The sequence below is a fragment of the Spinacia oleracea genome, chromosome 6, assembly GCF_020520425.1.
Source record: "Spinacia oleracea cultivar Varoflay chromosome 6, BTI_SOV_V1, whole genome shotgun sequence".
NCBI classification, from domain to species: domain Eukaryota; kingdom Viridiplantae; phylum Streptophyta; class Magnoliopsida; order Caryophyllales; family Amaranthaceae; genus Spinacia; species Spinacia oleracea.
In genome coordinates this window covers 78,049,671-78,071,954 of record NC_079492.1, presented here as the reverse complement: position 1 = coordinate 78,071,954, position 22,284 = coordinate 78,049,671, and the positions used below count along the sequence as shown (strand labels likewise).

At 37.1% G+C, this 22,284-nt stretch overlaps 1 protein-coding gene across 1 annotated transcript; it reads right to left on the bottom strand.

The window, feature by feature from the left end:
- Positions 1–11,853: 11,853 nt before the first annotated feature.
- On the bottom strand, positions 11,854–21,376 carry LOC110778516 (protein IN2-1 homolog B). The gene is made up of 10 exons (XM_021983071.2): positions 21,092–21,376; positions 20,873–20,947; positions 18,275–18,335; positions 18,008–18,091; positions 17,446–17,544; positions 17,255–17,357; positions 17,083–17,159; positions 12,411–12,518; positions 12,206–12,286; positions 11,854–12,097 (listed from the first exon to the last, which is right to left on the bottom strand). The coding sequence occupies exons 1-10, from the start codon at positions 21,100–21,102 to the stop codon at positions 12,089–12,091; spliced, it is 708 nt and encodes a 235-aa protein (XP_021838763.2). The 5' UTR covers positions 21,103–21,376; the 3' UTR covers positions 11,854–12,088.
- Between the last annotated feature and the right edge of the window lie 908 nt (positions 21,377–22,284).

Here is a 22,284-nt window from a genome sequence, read left to right as displayed (position 1 = left end):
CTGCGTGTTGTGCATCGTGTGTGTGCTGGACGTCGCAAGGCTTGCGCCTCGCTTCGTCGCAGCCCCGCAAGCTCCCTCACCTGCCCCTTCCTCGCTTAGCGCGCACGAGGCACGCAGCATAGCTGCTGCTGCCCGTGTCGCATGGCTCGGCCTAAGCACGATGGCCTCGTATGGCTCGACGAGCCTTACTTCCACCATGCTCATGTTCGTGCCTTTGGTTCGTAATACGGACCAACTTAATTAAAATTAAATTTAATTCACGAACTTGCATTAATTTTATTTTTCAAAAAAAAAAGTTACGATTTTATTTTTGAAAAACAACGATTTTTAACGATTCAATAAACTTTAACGACAATCCAATTTCGTAAAAGTATTAAATCAAGGGCTAACAATATTCAAACTTTTAAGAACGATCGAATCAACATTAAAGTTTGAACTTTAAATTAATAAAATCCGAAGCTTTAAATAGTTCATAAACAATTAAATTTCAGATTTTTAATAATTTGGTTTAAGTGCGATTAAAATTAACGAAACCATTCAAATTTTTAATCCAATAGTTTTTAAAATTATCCACTGACCCATGAAATTATATCCTCTTTCCCAATTAACCTAATTATTAAACCAAAATTAATTAAAATTCAATTAGGGTTTCAAATTTTACGAATTGGGGAAAGGCAAAATTAGGGTTTATACTTATCGGAAAAATCTGAAATTTTTACCATAGATCAAGCATGTACCCAGCAACATTGTGTCAAAATGTCAAGCAATTCCGATTAGTTTAGGTCGACCTTTTAATTGAATTACTGTCCGACACTTTTAATTTTAGTGAAAAATTAACAAAAACGCCCAAAAAACGATACTTCGAGGCCTGTTTTCGCAATTCTATTCTCATGAGTTGATCTTAGAAAATAGGTTTCCATCAGATTAGGGTTTAAAAAATCGAAAAAGCGATATTTTTTATTTCGGACCTGATTATACGCAATTCATCCAATAATTCGTAAAAAATTCCGAAAAATCAACAAAAAATCCAAATTTTCGACAGATGCAAAAACAATAATAATCATGCTAATTCGTTCTTTGAATACATAAGGCTCATGATACCACTGTAGGGGAATACAGTTAAACATAATAACATGTGCGGAACAATCCTCAAAGCCATGAAACATGTATAAAGCACAGATTAAGCAAACTCACATTCGAAGCGTGTTTTCCACAATAATCTGTCAACGAACACGAACAAAGATATCCACTTGTCGTTCCTCTACTTGGTTCACCGACACGATCAGATCCGTCTTGATAATCGTAGCTTAGACAATTGATCAAGATACTTTGCTTTTGGGAAGAACTCACTTTGGAGGCACAGAGAGAATTAGGGTTCTCTGTGTCTCTAGGGTTTGAGTAATATGAATTGTGTGTTGTTGGAAAATACAATATGCCTATTGTATTAATGATGTAACCGGCCAAGAACCAAAGGCCTTGATCGGCCACATCACGCAAGCACACACGGACCGCACGCCCGCGCTCAGCGACACACTGCAGGCCGAAGCCCATAGCGCGCGCGCCGAGCAGCTGGGTCGTGGGCCTGCTCGCTCGTCGCTGCGATGCACTGTTGCGTGCTGTTGCGTGCTCGCGCCCAATGGGCTGGCCTTGCTCGCCTTTGCTCGCGAGCTTGCTGGCTCGTTGGGCCTTGCACGCTTATGTGCTTGGCTCGACGGGCCGGCAACTCCGATGCCCTTCGTATTCGCGATTTAATATATTTCCGATATATTATTTATCGTTTCGTATACGACGAATCACCGTCGTACGATACGATTTATTCGTGTTGCCCAGCTTACGAATATTCGCGATACGATATACGATTTCGACAAAGGTCGTATCGTATAATACGTTTCCAACTAATTCCCGAAAAGCTATTAAATGAATTTCCGATTCATTTAATCCGGTGATCTGTTACGTGTCATTGGTGTGACCTTGTAGGTTCAGTCAAGAGTAAGTTGTGAGTTCAATATCCATTAGAACTCACTGATCGGAAGCATTGCTCCAGCTAGCTGTTCCGATCACTTGATCTCACTGAATTAATTGTTCGCAATTAATCTGAACCTTGGTATTAGACTTAATGCACCTTGGGTGAAGGACATATTTCCTTCATCATGGGCATACTTTCATGCCTTCTTAATCAATATTATGTCTAATAACTTAGAAGCAATCTCCTACAGTGGAAGAGCCCAGTCACTCATTCTGCGATTTTAGGTTGTTAACTGGACGTTAAATAATTATGTTTCCCTGTTCCTCCATTCTATGGATTTCAAATTTTAACTTTCTTTTGTATAGAGGTTTGATGTAATGGGTGAAGATTCTCTCTTTTTCTCTCTCGCCTGATCAGACCTATAAACTAGAGAGCTGGTAAATACTCTTAAACCCTTAATTTAATCTGTTCAATTTATTTATTTATTTATTTGAGTTTGAATTGAGTTTGTCAAAGTTTATTTACCATGTCAATGTTGAAATCCCAGCTAATAGGTATGGTATATTTTTAGGTGGGTTTTTTATTTTTCTCATTCTTTATTTAAGTTTTCTGAGATGGTCAATTTGGTATAATTTGCTGAGATGACTTGTTCCCTATGACCACAAGTTCTTTAGGATCTCTTTCTTAAACAAATATCTATAATTAATCTATTAATTTACGCCTTTTGACTAATTGGTTCTTAAATGTTATCTCTGGTTAATTTATGCCTTTTGATTAATTAGTTCGTTAGGGTTGTTGTGTACGTTGATGATATCTCTGGTTTTCATTCAAATACTCACATTCCAATTGTCATTGGGGATCGGATGCGATACGAAGATCCGATATAGAATAACTGGGGATTAATTATACAAGGTTAGTGGCTGCAGAAAAAATGATTTTCTTAGCTACATAAAATAGTTATTGGGCCTCTATTTTCTTGTCAAAAATGATAGAGCTTTTATCTTTAATCTTCGTCATTGGTTCAGCAGGAAATAGGAACATTTTTCTCGGATGTGGTAAACTCTACCCACAATTATGCAACGAGGGTAACTTCAGATGACAAGTTCTGGTATTATATCGCAAGCTAGCTTTCACTTGCCCTTTTTTCCAATGATCACTTATGTATGAGATAGTGATTCCTTACTAGAAAATCTATGTGATTACTACAGTGGCGGATCTAGAAAAAATATTTAGTGGGTGCAAAAAACAAAAGTTACAGATTTTAATGGGTTCAACTAATTAATTTATAACAAAATTTGAAGAAAATCTTAAGAATTATAAAGAAAATGTCTAAAATTTCACAATGCAAGTGGGGTTAATTGACTCCATTATTTGTACATTGCCTATGCCCCTGGATTACCACCAGCCAATGGCACGCATGACCCAATGAGGTTAGGCGACAAGCTTCAAACTGAAAACGAAGAGACTTGTACAACTTATAACATGCTAAAGGTATGCTTTGTATAAATCAGTGCTATTTAGCAATTTGAGTTTCTAAGAAACTTGGTTCTTTTGTGGACGTCATCACATCAATAGAAACTTGATTGCTTGATACTTCAATGTCTTATATTTTATCAAGGAATTGAGTCATTCTCTAAGCTAAGAGATTCCATATACTTTAAAGAGACCGGGAAAGTACTAGGGCTCTATGTTATTCAGTACATACTTAGCTCACTCGATTAGACTTCTGCACACAACTCACTAACCCAAGTTGTAGACATGTTATTTCCTGGTATTAAACATAAAAGACTCAAGCCTCAAGGAAGAACACCTTCAGAAGCTAAACTTTCTAGAAGATCAGGTATGTTGTTTAGTTTTTTAAGGGTGGTTATATTATAAAGTATCTTCCTCGTGAGCCAAAACTTCTCTGTCTTTTAAGTCAGAAACAAGAAGCTGAATCTCATATTTTAAGACAAAAACAGAGAAGTGATAATGCGGCTAAAAAAGATTACAAGATGAGATACATCGTACAAAACTCAATAGGTTAATTGATTCTTCCCTTGGATGAGGTCTTTGTTAAAGAATTTTTTTTTAATTTCTAGAATGATGGTTGTTTAATGTAGCTAGCCATGAAGTATTTATTAAATAATTATGATGATTAGTTAAATAATTATGATGATTAGTTCCGTAATGTACGTAATAACGTAAATTTATGAAGAATTTTTTTTATTATGACGAATTATATTTATTTAAGCGTAAATATTTTCACATTGATATAAATTAATTATTTAAAATACAAAATTATACAAATTTAAATGTATAAATTTTGTGTCATCACTTATTGAAAATATTTATAGTTTTAAATTAGTAAGAGCTTAATATTTGAATTTTTTAAACCGTGTAAATGCACGGGTTGTACTATACTAGAAAAAAAACCCTAGCCATCCTCCTCCCTTTTTTTTCTCTTTAGGATTTACAAATTTCAAAGGATTTTTAGGCCGGAAATAGTCTAATTTCTTTGGAAATTTGGCTATTTCCGGCCCTTTTGGTTTAATTATTCATGTGTTTGTCTTCAGATTCAATAAAAATACATCGTTTGAGTGTAGTAAGTTCCCCTATGGTGGGATTAGTGAGTGTAGTAAGTTACCCTATGGTGGGATTAGTTGAGTATTTGGATTTTAGTATTAGTATAGTTTTGGTGGAGTATCGTCGTGAATTCAGTTCGTTAATAAAGAATTATACGAGATTGAACCAGTTATCAAATTTTCAAATTGACTTAGATGAATCAGATGGAAACCGTCATCGCGGCTACAACAAATCGTTAGACTGTCTCTCCGAAAAGGTTGTATGTTCCAGCGATATGTGCGAGAGATGTCCCATAGTGCAAGATCTTCCCAACGATGGTAGTTTTGATGAAGGAATATCTCTTTTTGATTCAATTTGTTATGTATTTGTTAAATTCGATTTCTGTTGTAGATGTCTTTTGATTTTCTATTAATGAATTGGTTTTACTTTCAAAATAAAAAAATAAAAAAATACTAGTAGTAGTGATAAATGATAATACATTTGCAAAATGTGTAGTGGGAATAAAATATGAGTGTGATCATGCCTGGATAAAACTCCAATCAGGTTACCTATATGGGTTTTCAAGTTACCCAAAGACCAAAGTTATAAATATAACTCTTTCAGCTTTAGCAAGTTACCTGACAAATAAACCCCCAAATTACAAAACGTGTGTAAAGACGGTATCCTTCTCTAGCGAGAAATGATAATTTAAGTCAAACTTAAACAACTCAAAAAAATTATGCATAATATTTGGTTTCTAGGGGTAGAAAAAGCCTGATCTAGACAAAATTGATCTCATACCTAAGATACCACCTCTAAAACAATTAACTAATTAAAATGAGGGAGGGTAGGTGTTCCCTAATAATAGAGGATATTAAGAGTATACTCATAATTGTAGTACTGTACAATATTATTATATATTCACACATTCTGTACTCGTACTTGATAAGAAAGTTTATAAGGACAATGGTGGTGTCCCGATTCTCTTGCAAATAAAGGAAGTGCGGAGTATTCAATTTCTAAAACTAAGAAGTAAAAGAAGAAAAGAAAAAGAAAAGGCCAGCAAACTTTAGCATAAATAAAGCGAAGATCTTACAGGGTAAGCAAACCAGTCTTACTGTAGTCGACATCAAGTAGATAACGAGTCAAATAAAGTCGTTAATAGTAAAAAGCCAGTTTTTTTTTTTTTTTTTTTTTTTTTGGGCAAGCAAGTAATAAAATTTATTGATCACCCAAAACAGTTTACACATAGGCTAACCTGTTATCACAAGGAAACAGGAGCAAACAAAAAAGCTAAGAAACCTTAGCTAAACATATCCACCCTTTACAGGTTGAAAAACCAGTCCCTATCCCTTGTACTTGCTTTACTACTTATAAGATTAGTGACTCTACCCTTCACTTCAGTTTGTACAGACTGAACAATACACTTGATACTAGGAACCTTCAAGTGCCACACTGCAGAGTTCCTTGCCTTCCATATGTGGTACACCAGACATGCAATTGCAGTGTATAAGATGGTTTTATGAACCTTGCTTCTACCATATCTCTGGATCCACTTCAAGAGAGGTAACATGGAGTTTTTGCCTTGTTGGAATCCCAACCAGGCCAAGACCTGCTGCCTGCAAGCAGTGCCAAAGGAGCACTCAAAAAAGAGATGCATTGTGGATTCAGTGCCAGTCCCACACACAGGGCACAAATCATCAGTGCTGATATTTAACTTATACAATCTGTCTTTAGTCTTTAATTTGTCCAAAAGAGCAAGCCATAGAATGAATCTATGTTTAGGAACACTCAACCTGTTCCAGACATAAGATTGCCATTGAACTTTGGCTCCTTGAGTGCAAAGCTCACTTTAGGTGTCCCTGATGGAGTACTTGGGCTTAGCCAGCCATTGAGTAGAATTGAATTGGTGATTGCAGTGGCTTTTGATTTTGCATAGTACTTTCACTACCCAGCTAGCAGCAGTGGGGGCAGTGAACTGGCTCCAATCTTTGTCTTTCACATAGACAGTATGGATCCACTTGACCCATAGGTTGTCTTGCTTTTGAGCAATAGCCCATACTTGTTTCCCAACAGCTGCTTGGTTCCAAATTAAGATGTTCCTAAACCCAAGACCCCCCTGTGCTTTTGGTTGACATAAATTATCCCAGGCAACTGCTCCTGGTCTGCTATCATCATAGGTGCCAAACCAGAGGAAAGATCTGCATACAGCATTGATTTTTTTAAGAATAGCACTAGGAAGCAAAAACATTTGAGACCAGTATACACAGATGCTCATCAGGACAGAATTCACCAGTTGAGCTCTACCAGCAAAGGAAAGATTCCTAGAGCTCCAAATTTTGATTTTGGAGGTCATTTTATCAATGAGGCAATCACAATCCTTAGCTTTCATTTTCCATGGACTGACTGGAACACCAAGATAAGAAAAAGGAAGATATCCCAACTTGAAACCAGTAAGAGTGGCCATTTCCTGTGACTGAGAAACAGACATGCCACAGCAATAAAGAGATGATTTATTGGCATTAACCTCTAGCCCAGTGCTGTCAGAAAACCATTTGAAACCTTGCAGAGCTAATTTCACAGACTGAGCATCACCTTTACAGAATAGAAGAAGGTCATCTGCAAAGCAAAGGTGGTTAAGCTTTAATCTTCTGCATCTAGAGTGGAATCTGAAATCAGTTTGATCACCAATGGATGTCATTGCTCTTGTGAGATACTCCATGCACAGAGTAAAGAGCAATGGTGACAAAGGGTCACCTTGTCTCAACCCTCTTCTTGGGTGAATCAATTCTGTAGGTGTTCCATTGATCAGAATTGAGTATTGAGTGTTTGTTACGCAAGTCATGATCAATTGAATAAAATGAGTAGGAAAACCCAGGTCCAGTAGAACTTCCTCAATAAAGTCCCACTCAACTGTATCATAAGCTTTTTTGAGATCTAGTTTCATCATACGGTTAGCTTGAAGTTGACCTTTCCTGTACATCTTGATTATATCCTGGCACACCAAGACATTGTGGAGGATGGATCTCCCTTTCACAAAGGCTCCCTGGTTAGGAGAAATGATATCTGACAGCACTGAACCCAACTTATCACACAAAAGCTTGGATATGCATTTGTACAGAACTGAGCAACAGGCTATTGGTCTGAAATCACTTACTGAAGAAGGAACATTTATTTTTGGGATCAAGGTGATTGAAGTGACATTAATCTCTCTTAGCATTTTCCCAGTTTCAAAGAAGTCATTCACTGCAGCAAGGAGATCATTCTTGATGATGTCCCAGGAACTTTTGTAGAAGTGGCTATTGAAACCATCTAAACCAGGAGCTTTATTGCTTGGTATGCTATCCAGAACTCTCTTGACATCATTCAAAGAGAATTTACAAGTGAAAGAATTCCTGTGGGTCTCAGTGAGTCTTGGCCCTCTATCCATGATGCTTTTCTGGATGGGAATCTTGTTGTCTTTTTTGTAGCAAGAAAGGTTCCTGTAAAAGTCCAAGAAAGCAACTTGGACCTCCTTAGGTGAATTCACCCACACCCCTGCAGCATTTTGAATGGAATGGATGGTATTGTATTTCCTTCTTTGTTTGATGCTCTGATAAATGGCTTTGGTGTTTTCATCTCCCTTTTCAAGCCAATGCACTATGGTTGTTTGGTGTAGGAAAGAAAACAGATTGTCTTGTTCTTTCCTGTAGTCAGCTGCAGCATTCTTCTCTGCTGTAGATAAATCAATGTTGGTGGGATCAGAGTGAAGTTTATCCTGAATCTCAGCCAGATGGGCTTGCATCTGAACTTTGGTTGCCTCAACATTGCTGTAACCAGTTTTGTTTAGGAGTTTCAGATCATGCTTGATCCATTTCAACTTCAGAATGATTCTGAACATCACACAACCATAAACATATTTTGACCAGTTCCTTTCCACAATGGGTAGGAACTCATCTGATGATGTCCACATGTTATAAAATCTGAATGGCTTCTTCTGGTGTATGGTGGGGTAGGAACTCAGAACCATGGGGCAATGGTCATAGGTGCCTTCAGGGAGGTATAAAGCTTCTACATTGGGGAACATAACATCCCATGCAGAGTTGGAGAGAACTCTGTCAATTCTAGAGAACACCCTTTTACCACTATCTTGTTTGTTGTTCCAAGTGTAAAGTCTGCCTATGGTTTTTACTTCTGTAAGTTGACACTTAGCCATGCAGTTTCTCGTTGGCTGGATATCTGACAGTCCTCACAGGAGAGCCAATCCTATCTTCTATTTCTTTTACAGCATTGAAATCACCCATGATCACCCAGGCAGAGTGGATCATGCCAGCCATAGTGCATAAAGTGGCCCATAATGGTTCTCTCTCAGTTGCAAGGTTAAAACCATAAATGAAAGAGACAAAAAATCCCACTCCAGAGTATCTAGGGATCACAAAACCATGAATCATTTGACTGTCCATATGGATAATGTTCAACTGAAACACATCAGGGTCCCAAGCTAGGACAATTCTACCATTTCTGTGATGACTTAGGTTAGTAGTAAAGCACCAATTTGGGAAAATGTTAAGATACAGATCACCCATTTTGGCTGACTTTACTCTTGTTTCCAGGAGGCAACAGAGTTTTATTGTGTGAGAATGAATCATTGATCTCACATATGCTTGCTTATCTTTTTTGTTGATCCCCCTTACATTCCAACATAGCACTTTATCCATTAGGACTAGGGGATGCCACCCCCCTGCCTAATGAGTGCCCACTACCAGCATGATTCTTCATAGACTCCTCAACATCACTTTCCACTTCATTATCAGATTGAGACAAGGCTTGATATGTGTTTGAGGTGACCACTGGTTTCAACTGCTGTCCCACTATTCTACTGAACTTGGTTGCTTGAACAAACACATTGGCTGGTTCCACAGGTTGTATAGGTTGAGTGGTAGTTGTTTCCTGCTGAATAGGTTTTGGAATCCATACCTTTCTAGTATGTCCAGCAGGTTTCCTAGTGCATTTGACTTTGTCATGCCCATACCCCCACAAATTGTACAAGATATAGGCAACCAGTCATATTTGACCTGTTGGTCAACCTGGATTCCTTTTTCATTGATGAAGTGAATCATCTCTGGAAATGGTTGATCCACATTGACCTCCACAAGGACTCTTGCATACAACAATTTATCCCTATTTTTTGTAGCCTGGTCAACTTTGAGCATAGTACCGAGTTGACTAACAATCTTGGTGAGACTTTTATCCCCCCAGTATTTGACATCCAAGCCTTGCAATTGGATCCAAATTGGGATTTTCTTGATAGGGTCCTTACTGAAATTGATGTCAGGTGACCATGGTTTCACAATTAATGGTTTGGAATCAAAGAACTGGAAACCACTATGGAGAACTTTCTCACAATTCTCCATAGTTGCAAAACGAACCAGGTATATGCCTTTCCCAACCAGAGAAACTTTGTCTACTCCAAATTTCCCCCAAATTCGTCTCACATATCCTTCCATCACATTTTGTGGAGGGTTTGCACCCAACACATAACAAACAACAGCTAACTCCCAGAATTCAAGTTCCTCTTTAATATCATCAAAAACAATTGTCACCACAGAGGCTAAAACAGGGGATGGGATTGGGTTACAGTCATTACTACACAGATTTTCATTCTTGGTGAGATTAATGGGTTTATTCATAGTCAGGGATTGATTTTCAATCGTAGGAATACTCACCCTAGTAGCATTCGCGCCAAATTTCGAATTCGATTGAAAGTGGGTTCGAGCATCTTTACCACTATGGAGTCCATTTAGCCAGGCATTGAATTCTCCTCGGACTTGCGATTGTTGCTGTAAATGTTGTAGGCTTGATTTTGGTGTCAAAATCTCATTCGGATCGAAAGCTTGATCATTTGTGTTTTCCTCTGAGTTTATGGAAATATCATCGCATTCCTCCATTGAAGGGTTCTTGTCAAGCTTTTCCTGGGATTTAGTCTTATTTGTTACTCTCGATTGTGCTTGTGGTGTTTTTGTTTTGGATTTGCTTCCACCATTGTTGTTTTTCTTGGATTGCTTTCGCGTGTTTGCCATGGCGACGAAGGAGGAGAGAGTCCTCTTCGAACCCGCAAAAGCTAATCAACACTTTATTTAATATTTCAAATATCAGTTTTCTATTTTCATATACACAAAATGTCGTATTTAAGTAAAATATTTTCATTATTGGACACAAAAAGTTATTTTAAAAAAAGAAACCAAAACACTAGCTGCAATCAAGTGTGTGAATTGAGCAGCATCTACAAACCATGAACATGAACCCACCACTAATCTCCTCCAACAACCACCATTCCACCAAATAAGGCCAACCCTTGACGCCATTGACGACCTCTGTCATATTTATATCACCAAGTAAGGCATCCAATTACCAACTATCGTTGTCGTGGGTGACCAATCAATCCTCTGCAAATCGAGTGTACTCGAGTCACTTCCCACCCCAATCCTCAACAAGTCAACTGACACAAATGAATCACGTCTGCTGATTGACCCTTTTGGTCAAGAACGATGGGGTGCCTGACCTTACTATGGTTGATCTCCCTAGTATTACCTGGGTGGCGGTTCATGGGAAACCGTCTACCGGATAATATATATGAGCAGATTCAGGATATTATAATGTAGTACATAACTCCAGCAGAGGAACTAAAATGTTTGATGCAAATCTTTGTAGTGTAGACATAACTCATAAGTAAGAGAGTCTGAAAATTGAAGGCCTAGGGAAAGTCAAACTTCCATTGAAAAAATTCAAAGATGAGGAGATTCATAAGACTTCATGGCACTGCATTTGCTACCAAGTATTCCATAATTTGGTGGATAACGAGCTCAAAAACAAGGTGAAATATGAGCTAAAGGGTGGTCCAGCTCAGCATCGAGAGGATCCTAGAAGAGTGACCTGCTGTGGCCAGAAAGAGAGAGTCTCCAAGCAGGAGTATGTAAGGATAAGGTCGCTACTACTATCATACTATGGACAACATTGCTGTTACTACTAATAGCTAAACGCCTAAATGAATCCCAGTCCAATATCAAACATCTTTCAACTGTTGTTGTAATACGTCAATCCCAAACTCCCAACCCATGCTACTTGTCTGCTTATTTTTATGCTCTTTTGTTTCCTTGAAATTCCCAAGGCTTTCTACTGGTGTAGCTAGCGCCCAACGGTGAATGCTCTAATAAAGTGATAATACATGTAAGCTCTAAAATAGCATCAACTTATGAAAGATAATCCTTATTTTCACTTAGAATGGTGTCTGATCAACCGTAAATTTGTAATCCCTATTTCGACTAGCAAGCATGATTACCCACAATTTGACTCAAGAACAGGAATCAGATAAACTGTAGTATTATTCTATAAGTTCTAGATATTAATTTATAACATGACTTTATATCCAATAGTCTGACAAACTAATGCTCAGGGAAGTGAAAAGGAATTTTACAATCGGTGAAGCAACAGTTTTTTCGGACAGACCTTCACTTTATTCACGTAGAAAACAACTGGTAGCCTGGTAAGTGCTAAGTGGTATATTGGTAATGCATCTCAGCAGACAACAACATGAGATCTTCACAGTCCCTGCAAGCAAGATTGTAGGACATCTCAGATTGCTATTAAGACATTGTAAGTCTCAAAATCCTGAGACAACAGCCATATAATTGGCTATAATAGAGGTTATTGCCTTACCAAAACACGCTTCTTAAAAGCAGATGTGAGTTCATTGATATCCCATTTGCTTTGTTTATAGGCGTCCAACTTGTTCAGTTCCTGCACGATATGCTTCAGCAATAGAACTAAAGAAACCAATCGGACTTTTGCATGCTCACTGTACTTGGAAGTGTTTGCTGCCTCTTCAGGATAAAGTGTACAACTAACAATCAAGAAATCATACCTCAATCCATGTACCTAACTTCGGCCTTCCAGATGTTATATCATAGTTCTTCAACTCTAGCAACAGTGGCTGGTACCTTTCTACAAAGGGAGCAAAGGCAATGTCCACCTGAAATGAAATTTTGATAGAAATTTTGATAAATTCATATTTAAGAGTAAGTAATTTAATCTGTTCCTCATAACTATGTAGGATGCTATTTCCTCGATGCAGTTATAATAATGTATTATATTCCCTTCGTCCCTAAAAGATTGCCCAAACCACATTTTTCACTTTATTAAGAAAGAAGTTAAACTAAAAGCAAGTGGGTTGATAGTCTTGTCTTTTTGCTAAATTAAATAATAGAATGTGAGAAGAGACATGTAAAAACCACGTACTATAATCGAAAGAAATTGGGGCAATCTTTTAGGGATGGGGGGACCGAGGGAGTATCTTCTAAGGAAAAACTGTCACAACCTACCTTATCTGTTAACCTTTGTGAAGAACCGAGTACCGATTATATTTGTACAACAACAACAACAACAACAAAGCCTTAGTCCCAAAATGATTTGGAGTCGGCTAACAAGAATCGTCGTAGAATATCGTCATTGTCACCAATCAAACAAAAAAGGAGCAAGAAGTAATAAGAAAAACAAGGAAGAGAAAGTGGAATTAATGAAAGTAAGAAAGGGGAAAATGTATATATATTATAGAAGAAATATTGTAAGAGGTAATAAAAAATAAGTAAAGTTTAAAATAAATGAATAAGTAAAATAAGTATATTTCAAAATAGCATGTAAATTAAAAAAAATTAAAAGAATTCTAAAAATAAATAAAAGTAAAAATAAGAATAAAAATAAAATAAAAAAATAGAAAGAAACAAAAACATGAAAGCTGTATAAATCAACTGAAGTCATCAATGTATATTCTCTCCCTCCACACTGTCCTATCCAACGCCATATTTTCCTCAATCCCAAGAAAGCTCATATCGTGCTCAATCACCTTCCTCCAAGTTTTCTTAGGTCTTCCCCTACCCCTTGCAGTTCTATCACTTTGCCACCCTTCTATCCTCCTAACCGGGGCATCACTTGATCTTCTGCTTACATGTCCAAACCATCTTAAACGATTTTCCATCATCTTAAACTCAATCGGTACAACCCCTACTTTCTTCCTAATAATCTCATTCCTCAAACGATCCTTTCTTGTATGCCCACACATCCAACGTAACATGCGCATCTCCGCCACATTCATCTTGTGCACGTGACAATGTTTCACTGCCCAGCATCCTGTGCCGTATAACAAAGCCGGTCGAATTGCCGTGCGGTACAATTTTCCCTTCAATCTTTGGGGCATGCCTGAATCACATAGGAACCCCGTGGCACCTTTCCACTTCAACCAACCTGCTTTAATTCTATGGGCCACATCGCCATCCAATTCTCCATCCTTTTGGATAATAGATCCTAAATAACGGAACGTTTCAAAGCCTTGGACAATTTTCCCATCTAAGGTAATCTCCCCTACCCCTCTACCTTGGACTCCACTAAACTTACACTCCATATATTCCGTCTTGTTTCTACTCAACCTAAAACCCCGAGATTCCAAAGTTTGTCTCCATAACTCCAACTTACTTTCCACTCCTTCTTTTGTTTCATCAATCAACACAATATCATCTGCAAACATCATGCACCAGGGAATACCATCTTGGATTGACCTCGTCAATTCGTCCATGACTATAGCAAAAAGAAACGGGCTAAGTGCGGAACCTTGATGTACTCCAATCGTAATGGGGAATTCTTCGGTCTTACCAACACTAGTTCTCACACTCGTGCTAACTCCCTCATACATGTCCTTGATGATATCAATATACTTCCTCAGAATTCCTTTCTTATTTAATGCCCACCAAAGGATTTCCCTTGGTACCTTATCATACGCCTTCTCCAAATCTATGAAAACCAGATGTAAGTCCTTCTTCTTATCTCGATAATTCTCCATTAGTTGCCTTATAAGATGAATGGCCTCCATAGTCGATCTCCCAGGCATAAATCCAAACTGGTTCTCCGAAATTTTCACAGTTTTCCTCAGTCTTTGCTCAATAATCCGCTCCCAAAGTTTCATAGTATGACTCATTAGTTTGATTCCTCGATAGTTGGCACAATCTTGGACATCACCCTTATTCTTGTACAAGGGGATGATAGTACTCTTCCTCCACTCTAACGGCATCTTATTACTTCCCCAAATCTTGTTGAAAAGAGTTGTTAACCATACAACCCCTCTCTCTCCCAAGCATCTCCAGACTTCGATAGGTATACCATCGGGCCCCACTGCCCTCTTGCGTCCCATCTTTCTCAGTGCCATTTCGAATTCTCTCTTTTGAATTCTTCGCATAAAGTCTAGGTTAACCATATCCCTAGGGATATTTGTATCCCCAATATCGCGCCCTTGATCCCCGTTGAACAAGCTATCAAAGTAGAACCTCCATCTATCATTGATTTCCTTATCTCCCACCAAAACTTTTTGATCAACATCTTTCACACATTTAATCCTCCCAATATCTCGCGTCTTTCTATCTCTCATTATAGCAAGTCTATAGATGTCTTTTTCACCTTCCTTTGTATCCAATCTTGCATAAAGATCCTGATTCACCTCTAGCCTCTCTTACGGTCTTCTTTGCTTCCCTTTTAGCCTCCTTGTACTTCTTGTAGTTCTCATCACTTCTACATTTTCCCAACTCTTTATAGCATTCTCGTTTAGTCTTTATAGCTTGTTGCACAACTTCGTTCCACCAAGATGTGTCCTTACTTGGGGGCCGTTTGGTTCGCACAGGGTAAACGGAATGAACTCAACAAAGGGAAAGGGGAGGAATGGAATGTAAAACCCTTTGTTGTAATTAGTTGTTTGTTTTGTTCCAATACTTTCTTCCTTCTCACACCAATACACGCCTCTCCCTCCTCTTCTGGCCGCCCCTCTCCTCCTCTTCTGTCAGCCGCCCCTCTCCCTCCTCTTCTACCGGCCGCCCCTCTCCCTCCTCTTCTACCGGCCGCCTCTCTCCCTCCTCTGCCGGCCGCGACTCTCCCCTTATTTTGACGGGATAGGGTGGAAGTCGATGGTGGTTGGGTGGGTGGGGTGGTCGACGGAAAGGTGCGTCGGGGGTGGGTGGGTGGGTGGGGTACGCCGGTAAGGTGGTGCTATATTGTTGGACAATGGTGGTGAACAATTTTAGGGTTGTTGGGGGAAAGGGAATGGGAAAGTCTTGGGGGGGTAGGGTATCAAGTTAGAGCCTTTTGGGGGTAAGTGAAAAACAAAAAAGGGTAAAGGGAATGACAAAAAAGGGCAAACAAACAACAACAAAGGGAATCATACTAGTTCATTCCCATTCCCTTTCCTGAAAACCCCCAACCAAACGGCCCCTTGGTGGCATGATTCCTTTAGATTCCCCTAGGACCTCTTTCGCCACTCCCTTTATGGTGTGCTCCATTCTTGCCCATAATGAGTCTATATCCAAATCCATATCCCCAGCCCAAATACCTTCACTTGCAACCTTTTCCACGAATTTTAGTTGTTGCTCCCCTTGAAGTTTCCATACCTTGATCCTAGGCTCCACTAGTGGTCTTCTCCTTCTTATATAACTTCTACCGATTATATTTGTATTTTAAAAAAAACTACCAATGAGTACTTTTAATTGGTAGCACTACTAATTGACATATACCGTCCACTTCGCATCCCATGGGCCCACAAATTCACCAACCCTCCATTTAGTAACATAATTTACCTCCAGGTTCCAATTTCCGTACAATTTGTGCGCCAAAAACTCTCCCCTCTTCCATTACATAAATTTCAACAAATAGAACAAGTGTGCTTAAAGTTCGTGTAGAAATCACCAATTATCCTTCACATATCCAGATTATAAGGTAGCAGCAGGTTACTCTCTCCTTCAAGTTCTGATTTACTATGTTGGTCAAATGGAGTAAATAAGGGAGGGAAAGCAAAGATGTGGGATTGTGGGCCCATAGGATGGAGAAGTGAACGGACAAGGGTTTTTTAGGTCACTTGGCAGTGTTACGACTTACCAAGTAAAAATGCTCAGATACTTAGTTTTTTAACAAAAACAAACGTAATAGGTAGTTGTTAGCAAAAGGTTTATGCATATTGCGCAGTTTCAGCCAATTCTCCAACTAATAATGTGACAAGTATATCAATACATTTTTGTAAACAGAAAACTCATGCTTAATGACAATGATGCTGCAATTAAACACAAGCAATACTAAATTTGGGTCTTGTACTTTTAGTTCTACGGAAAATAAAATACATTGTTTCTTAACTCACAGCCATAGAGCTTCAAGTTCATTCTTTGTGTAATTGTATTCCTTTTGAACATGAGAACTTCGGTTATATTCAGCAAGTATCATTTTGTGCAATTTAACAAATTTATATCACAAGAAGATAAGATGAACTTGTTGAACCAAACAAAGGGATTAGTCAAATTGGTGCAACAGTAAAACACATTCAGAAAGCCAAATCAGATAAATAACTTTATACTATTACCGAAAAGGCGAAAAGTGAAACATGATAAATAACTTTGTACTATCTTTCATAAGTTTTCTAGATCAATTAGCTGGTTCTATCTCCGTCCTCTAAAAACTAGTTCAATATGATGCTAAACCAGTGAGGACTGAGGAGCACTGTTACTGTAACTTACCGCACTAAATTGGCCAAGGAAGAAAGGCCCATCATCAAATTTAGAAAGAGCCACTTCTAATTTGTCAAAGCCAGCAACTGCAAAGAGAAGAAAGCAAAGCATTTAATTACATCGCATCAGGTAATACTAAGAAACTTCTAAAGATTAAAAAACAGAGGCTCTCAATCCATACTCGTTTCACTCTCAGGACCCCCTTTGAGATGAGACAGAACAGCTCCACCAAATGTGCCAGCATAGGCCAACATCTCCTCTGCAAATTCTTTCTTAGCAGGATCCTGCAGATATTTTCATGAAATTAATAATACAAAGTAAAGTAGGAATAAAATTTCAAACAACCTATAATGTGCAAAGAGGCCGACTTACATCAGGGAAAAGTTTTGGTCCTTCAAAGTGGCTATCTAGATATTTCAGCAAATCGAGGCTCTCCCCCTTGACCTCATTGTTGTGCTCCAGAGCAGGAACCTATATAAATAATGACAAACTAAAACTTTTGATAGCAAAGATCAGTACGTGCATATAACGCCAGTTACCACCCTAGTCCAAAAGACAAACATGTCGAGTTTCTAACTAAGAAACAACAAGTTGATCATATATTCTTTAGCTGGGAAAGACTGAACCAAAGTTAAATTACTTCAGTTCTAGCCCCTGACATCCTCACTTGAAGGCTCTTTGTTAACACTGTTAAACAAACCAAAAGCCCACGAAGTGAAAGTGAGCTAGCAATTAACCAGCTAGTCAAACATTTTTAATCACTTTAGACTATTACCAGTTTACCACGCCCTTCAATAAATAAGCATTTCCTTCTGTCAAACAAAGTGCTAAACATTTAATTTATTATGCAGCAATGCAGCATAGCCAAAAAATCAAGTAGTATACTGCAATCCATCAAATAGACTTTGGTGGCTTGGTCAGTGAAACACCTTACCTTAGAAGGCGGGTAAACATCCTTGTACCACGCCGGTTTATCACCTAAATTAATGGGGACCAATTGGATTTTATCCTGCAATCCCTGTAAAGTCAGAAAAAAAAATCCGTGTAATAATTAGGAATTATTCTTCAAACTCATCCACAAGAATGCTCAACATTGAAGAAAATCAACAAGATGCACAAGGAGGAGGCTAGTTAACAAAGCTATAGCTGAATTACATTTGACATTAAGTATAAAATAATGGAAGAATACGGGAAAACATACCTTGTAATTTAGAGCAATCCAGACACGCTGGGCATAAGGACAGGTGTAGGCAGTGTACAACCTGATAAATTAAAGTACAAAACATAAAATTATATATTTTCTTCTCATCAAAACAAATAGAAAAACAACAGGGTCTTAGTTTGATGTCTACATTGTACAATGTTGTGCGCAAATCCCAATAATATATTGCCACCGATTATTATATGCGTGCACTCCATGCATAATAAGTAAGCCAAGTTTCAACTTGAGAATCTAGTTAGTTCAAAAAGGGAGCAAAGACAAATATCCTAAAGTTTAATTCTCCCTCGATCTAGTACTTACTCTTCATTGAACATTAGAACCTCGTTTATTCTTTTCTTTGTTCACAACATCAACCATCAATTTTCTTAAAAAGCACATTGTAATATAATGTAAATATCTATGGAGCATTTGTCAAATTTATCTTTGAACATTCTTCTACAAAGTGTAGATTCTAAATTATATCAATAGTCGTTACTGTTGTCAAAATTTATAAGTGGAGACTGTCGTTTGTGTGTATTTAAATATGGAGCCTGTTGAAGTGTTTAGGGGGTTAGGGAGAATGCTCGTGGCAATAGGTAGGCCATAGGCTTGACAACAAACGTCCGGTGTTCAGTAAGATCAACATGAACGCACAAGTGAAATGGTGTGACATATTGTCAGAGGCAAAGGACAAGGGTATATGAAAGCATGCCACGGATGGCAAGCCATTGTGAAAAGTTGACTTCAAACATATATGCCCGAGTGTGTAAGACTTTGCAACCCATGCTATAGTGTTCCCGCGCAAATGGGGTGCTAACCAACCTAGACGATTGTTTCATATTCTAAGTATAATTTCCCTAGGGTAACTTGTTTGAGTGTTTTGAGTGATTGACCTGATTGCTGCTAATAATATAGTTTAACACAATCAGTTAGGAAAAAAGTTCATTTTGCTAAAAAGAACCATGTTTGGGCAAGATTTATTACTCTTGTGAGTTTGAGTGGTAAACGAGTCTTGTATTTCACCATTTGCACATCGATTCAAAGTTAAAGTGCATCATTGTTAGGGTCTGTATACTCTTTTATGTTTCTTATTATTAAGCTTTGGGTTGGTGGATTACATAATCGGTGTATCCCTATCTCAACAATAAGTAAAAGGGTGGTGATAAAGGTCGCAAGTTGTAACAACATTTAGTTGTCGCAATCTTACATGTCAGAATTTAATTGGTACATATAGGTGCCACGTAGGCTATTCAATGCAATATTTTTACTATGAAAATATGTAAATAATTAAATATGCATATTTTTTGAACTATATGTGCATATTATTTGTCTCAAATATTTGTGCGTATTTTTTTTTTATGTGTTTCAGGAAATTAAAATTTATATTCTCGCAATTTTCTTTTTTGCAAAATTATCTAAAAAAATATGCACACATAGTTCGAAAACTACGCACATATCATTCGAATAATAGGCAGAGTTTCTTAAGATAAAAGGAGTTTTTCACCGTAAGAAGGTAACTCACAGGAATCTTACCATCATTAATTTATTATTGTTACGATTCTAAATCAATTCCCAAGTACCCAAGCGAATCTAATATACATATATAAAGGAGGCATATTTGCTGAAAGATTAGAGCGCCACCTAGGATTACTAATGATTTCGGCCAATGAAAAATAAGATTTCTAATTTCTTTTTGAATTAAAAAAATCAAGTGCCACGTAGATAATTAATTAGGTGCCACGTAGATATTTTAATTAATTAATTATTAATATATACAACTCCATCGAAAATCAAACACTCTAATAATTAAAAATGATCGATTGCCCCGTAGATAATTAATTAGGTGCCACATAGATATTTTAATTAATTAATTAATTATTACAAATATATACAACTCCATCTAAAATCAAACACTCTAATAATTTAAAAATAAATCTAAAATAAAATTCATCCAAAATCAAACAATAATCTAAAATAAAATAAATAAAATTCAATTTAAAATCAAACATTAATCCAATAATAGAGCGCCACGTAGAAAAATCTAATGGTTTCGGCCAATGAAAAATAATATTTCAAAATTAATTTTGAATTAAAAAAAGTCGAGTGTCGCGTAAAGAAATGATTAAGTGTCACGTAGTTATTTTTTATTAATTAATTATTAATATTACGCATATACAATTTCATCCAAAAACAAACACTCTCATAATAAAATTAAAAAAATCTAAAATGAAATTCAATGCAAAATCAAAAACTAATCTAATCTAATATATAAAAGTGGTATATACATAGTATTTTTATTTAAACATAACAATTTAATAGAATCCGTACTGGAAATTAAAATCTAGTACGAAATATGACCGAAATCAACTTACCCCGATCCAAACCTCACGATCCTTGGAATTTTATATACTTAGAGATAAACTAATAAATCAAAAACTTCATAGCTAGGTTAAAAGCGTAAGCTATGATATTATATCTCAAATAAATAATGCTTGACACTACCAAACAACTGCTGGAAATTAAATAATCCGCACACTATGAATTAACAATAATTAACAAAAAATCCAACATTAAAAAAATAATAAGAAAGAGAAGCACCTAGTAGTTCCGTCGAGAAAAGGAGGTTGCGCCGATTTTGAATCCAGTGTTGGTGGGAGACCAACTTTAGTGTCTCTGAAAAACAGACCATCGTAAAACATCATGAATTATACATAATCTCGGAGTAAATTCGCAAAATATAACTCAAAATTACAAAGAAAAACATCGAAATACGTGAATAATTGAGGGAAAATGGAAAATTTTGAGTAATTTTCTTACGCTGCGGCCATGGCGAAAGCTTGCGACAGGGATGACGTACCTACTCCTTTCGCTTTTGGATGAAAAACTGGGAAGATACAGAGAGAGACAAAGGGCCGAATTGAAGGAACTTATAAGTCTTCATTGATAACTACAACTACCACCTCGCCGATTGATCAATTCATCAATCCAAACTTTTCTTCAACTTTAGTCAATTAACTAGTTTTGCCCACGGTTTCATTTTATTTCTTTCTGTTATTTTCTTTAATAAAAAAAAAAAGTGTTCTTGGTTGGTGCATTTTGTGGTATATCGGATTGTATAAAAGTCAAACTGTTGTATATATTATGAAAAAAGTGAAACAACTTTTACTTTCTCTGTATTTATTTAAGGAATACACTTGTCTTTTCCGGTCGTATTTATTTAAGAGATACACTTGTCATTTTTAGTAACTTATCAACTCCACTATCTAATTAAATAATATATTTACACCCCACCCCCACCCACCATCCCCTAAAATGACATGGTACCCCACTTATTTTACTTATTAAAATATTCACCCAACCCCACTTGTTTTACTACTTTATTTCATTCAATTCTTTTTCTTAATACCCGTGCCCGACCAAGTGTATCTCTTAAATAAATACGGAGGGAGTATTGTGTAAGTTTTTTAATCTCCGATCTCAACTCATTCGTTAGTTTCACAAGGCACTTGCATTTTTTAGTGCTTACGGAAAAAAACTCTCCATTAAATTTTACTTAATCCCCGAAACCACCCAAAATATGTGAAGAAGTTTAATTAGCCATTGGTTGTGGGCCTCATGGCTCCAATATTTTATGATCATTACAACAATGTAATACAAAGAGTTGTATATTATCCAAGCTCAAACTCTATCCTGTATATGGATAAGATAAGTAGCATACATTTCGTAAATATTAATTATCTTTTTTTAATTCATCATGTCAATGAGCTTATATAATAATCAAAATTGACACTGATATGAAATTTTGTTAATACGGAATATCTGATTTTATTAAAGAATTAAAATTGACTTATCTTTATAGATACACTAGTGTAAAAAACCCCTGTTGTAGCCCCCTTGTTGAGGGGGCATACATAAGCGCGCCTCAATAGCCACTTAGTCAACGCGGGTCAAATATTTTACTAACAGGTTGGGGTGGGCTTTTGTGGTGTTCGCTTCTACAGAAGCTGTTG

Coding starts and splice junctions, on each gene's coding strand:
- LOC110778516 (XM_021983071.2), bottom strand. Junction 17,160..17,254: donor GGGTCCTGAGAGTGAAACGA/GTATGGATTGAG, acceptor TTCTCTTTGCAG/TTGCTGGCTTTGACAAATTA. Junction 12,519..17,082: donor TCCTTGGCCAATTTAGTGCG/GTAAGTTACAGT, acceptor ATTTCATTTCAG/GTGGACATTGCCTTTGCTCC.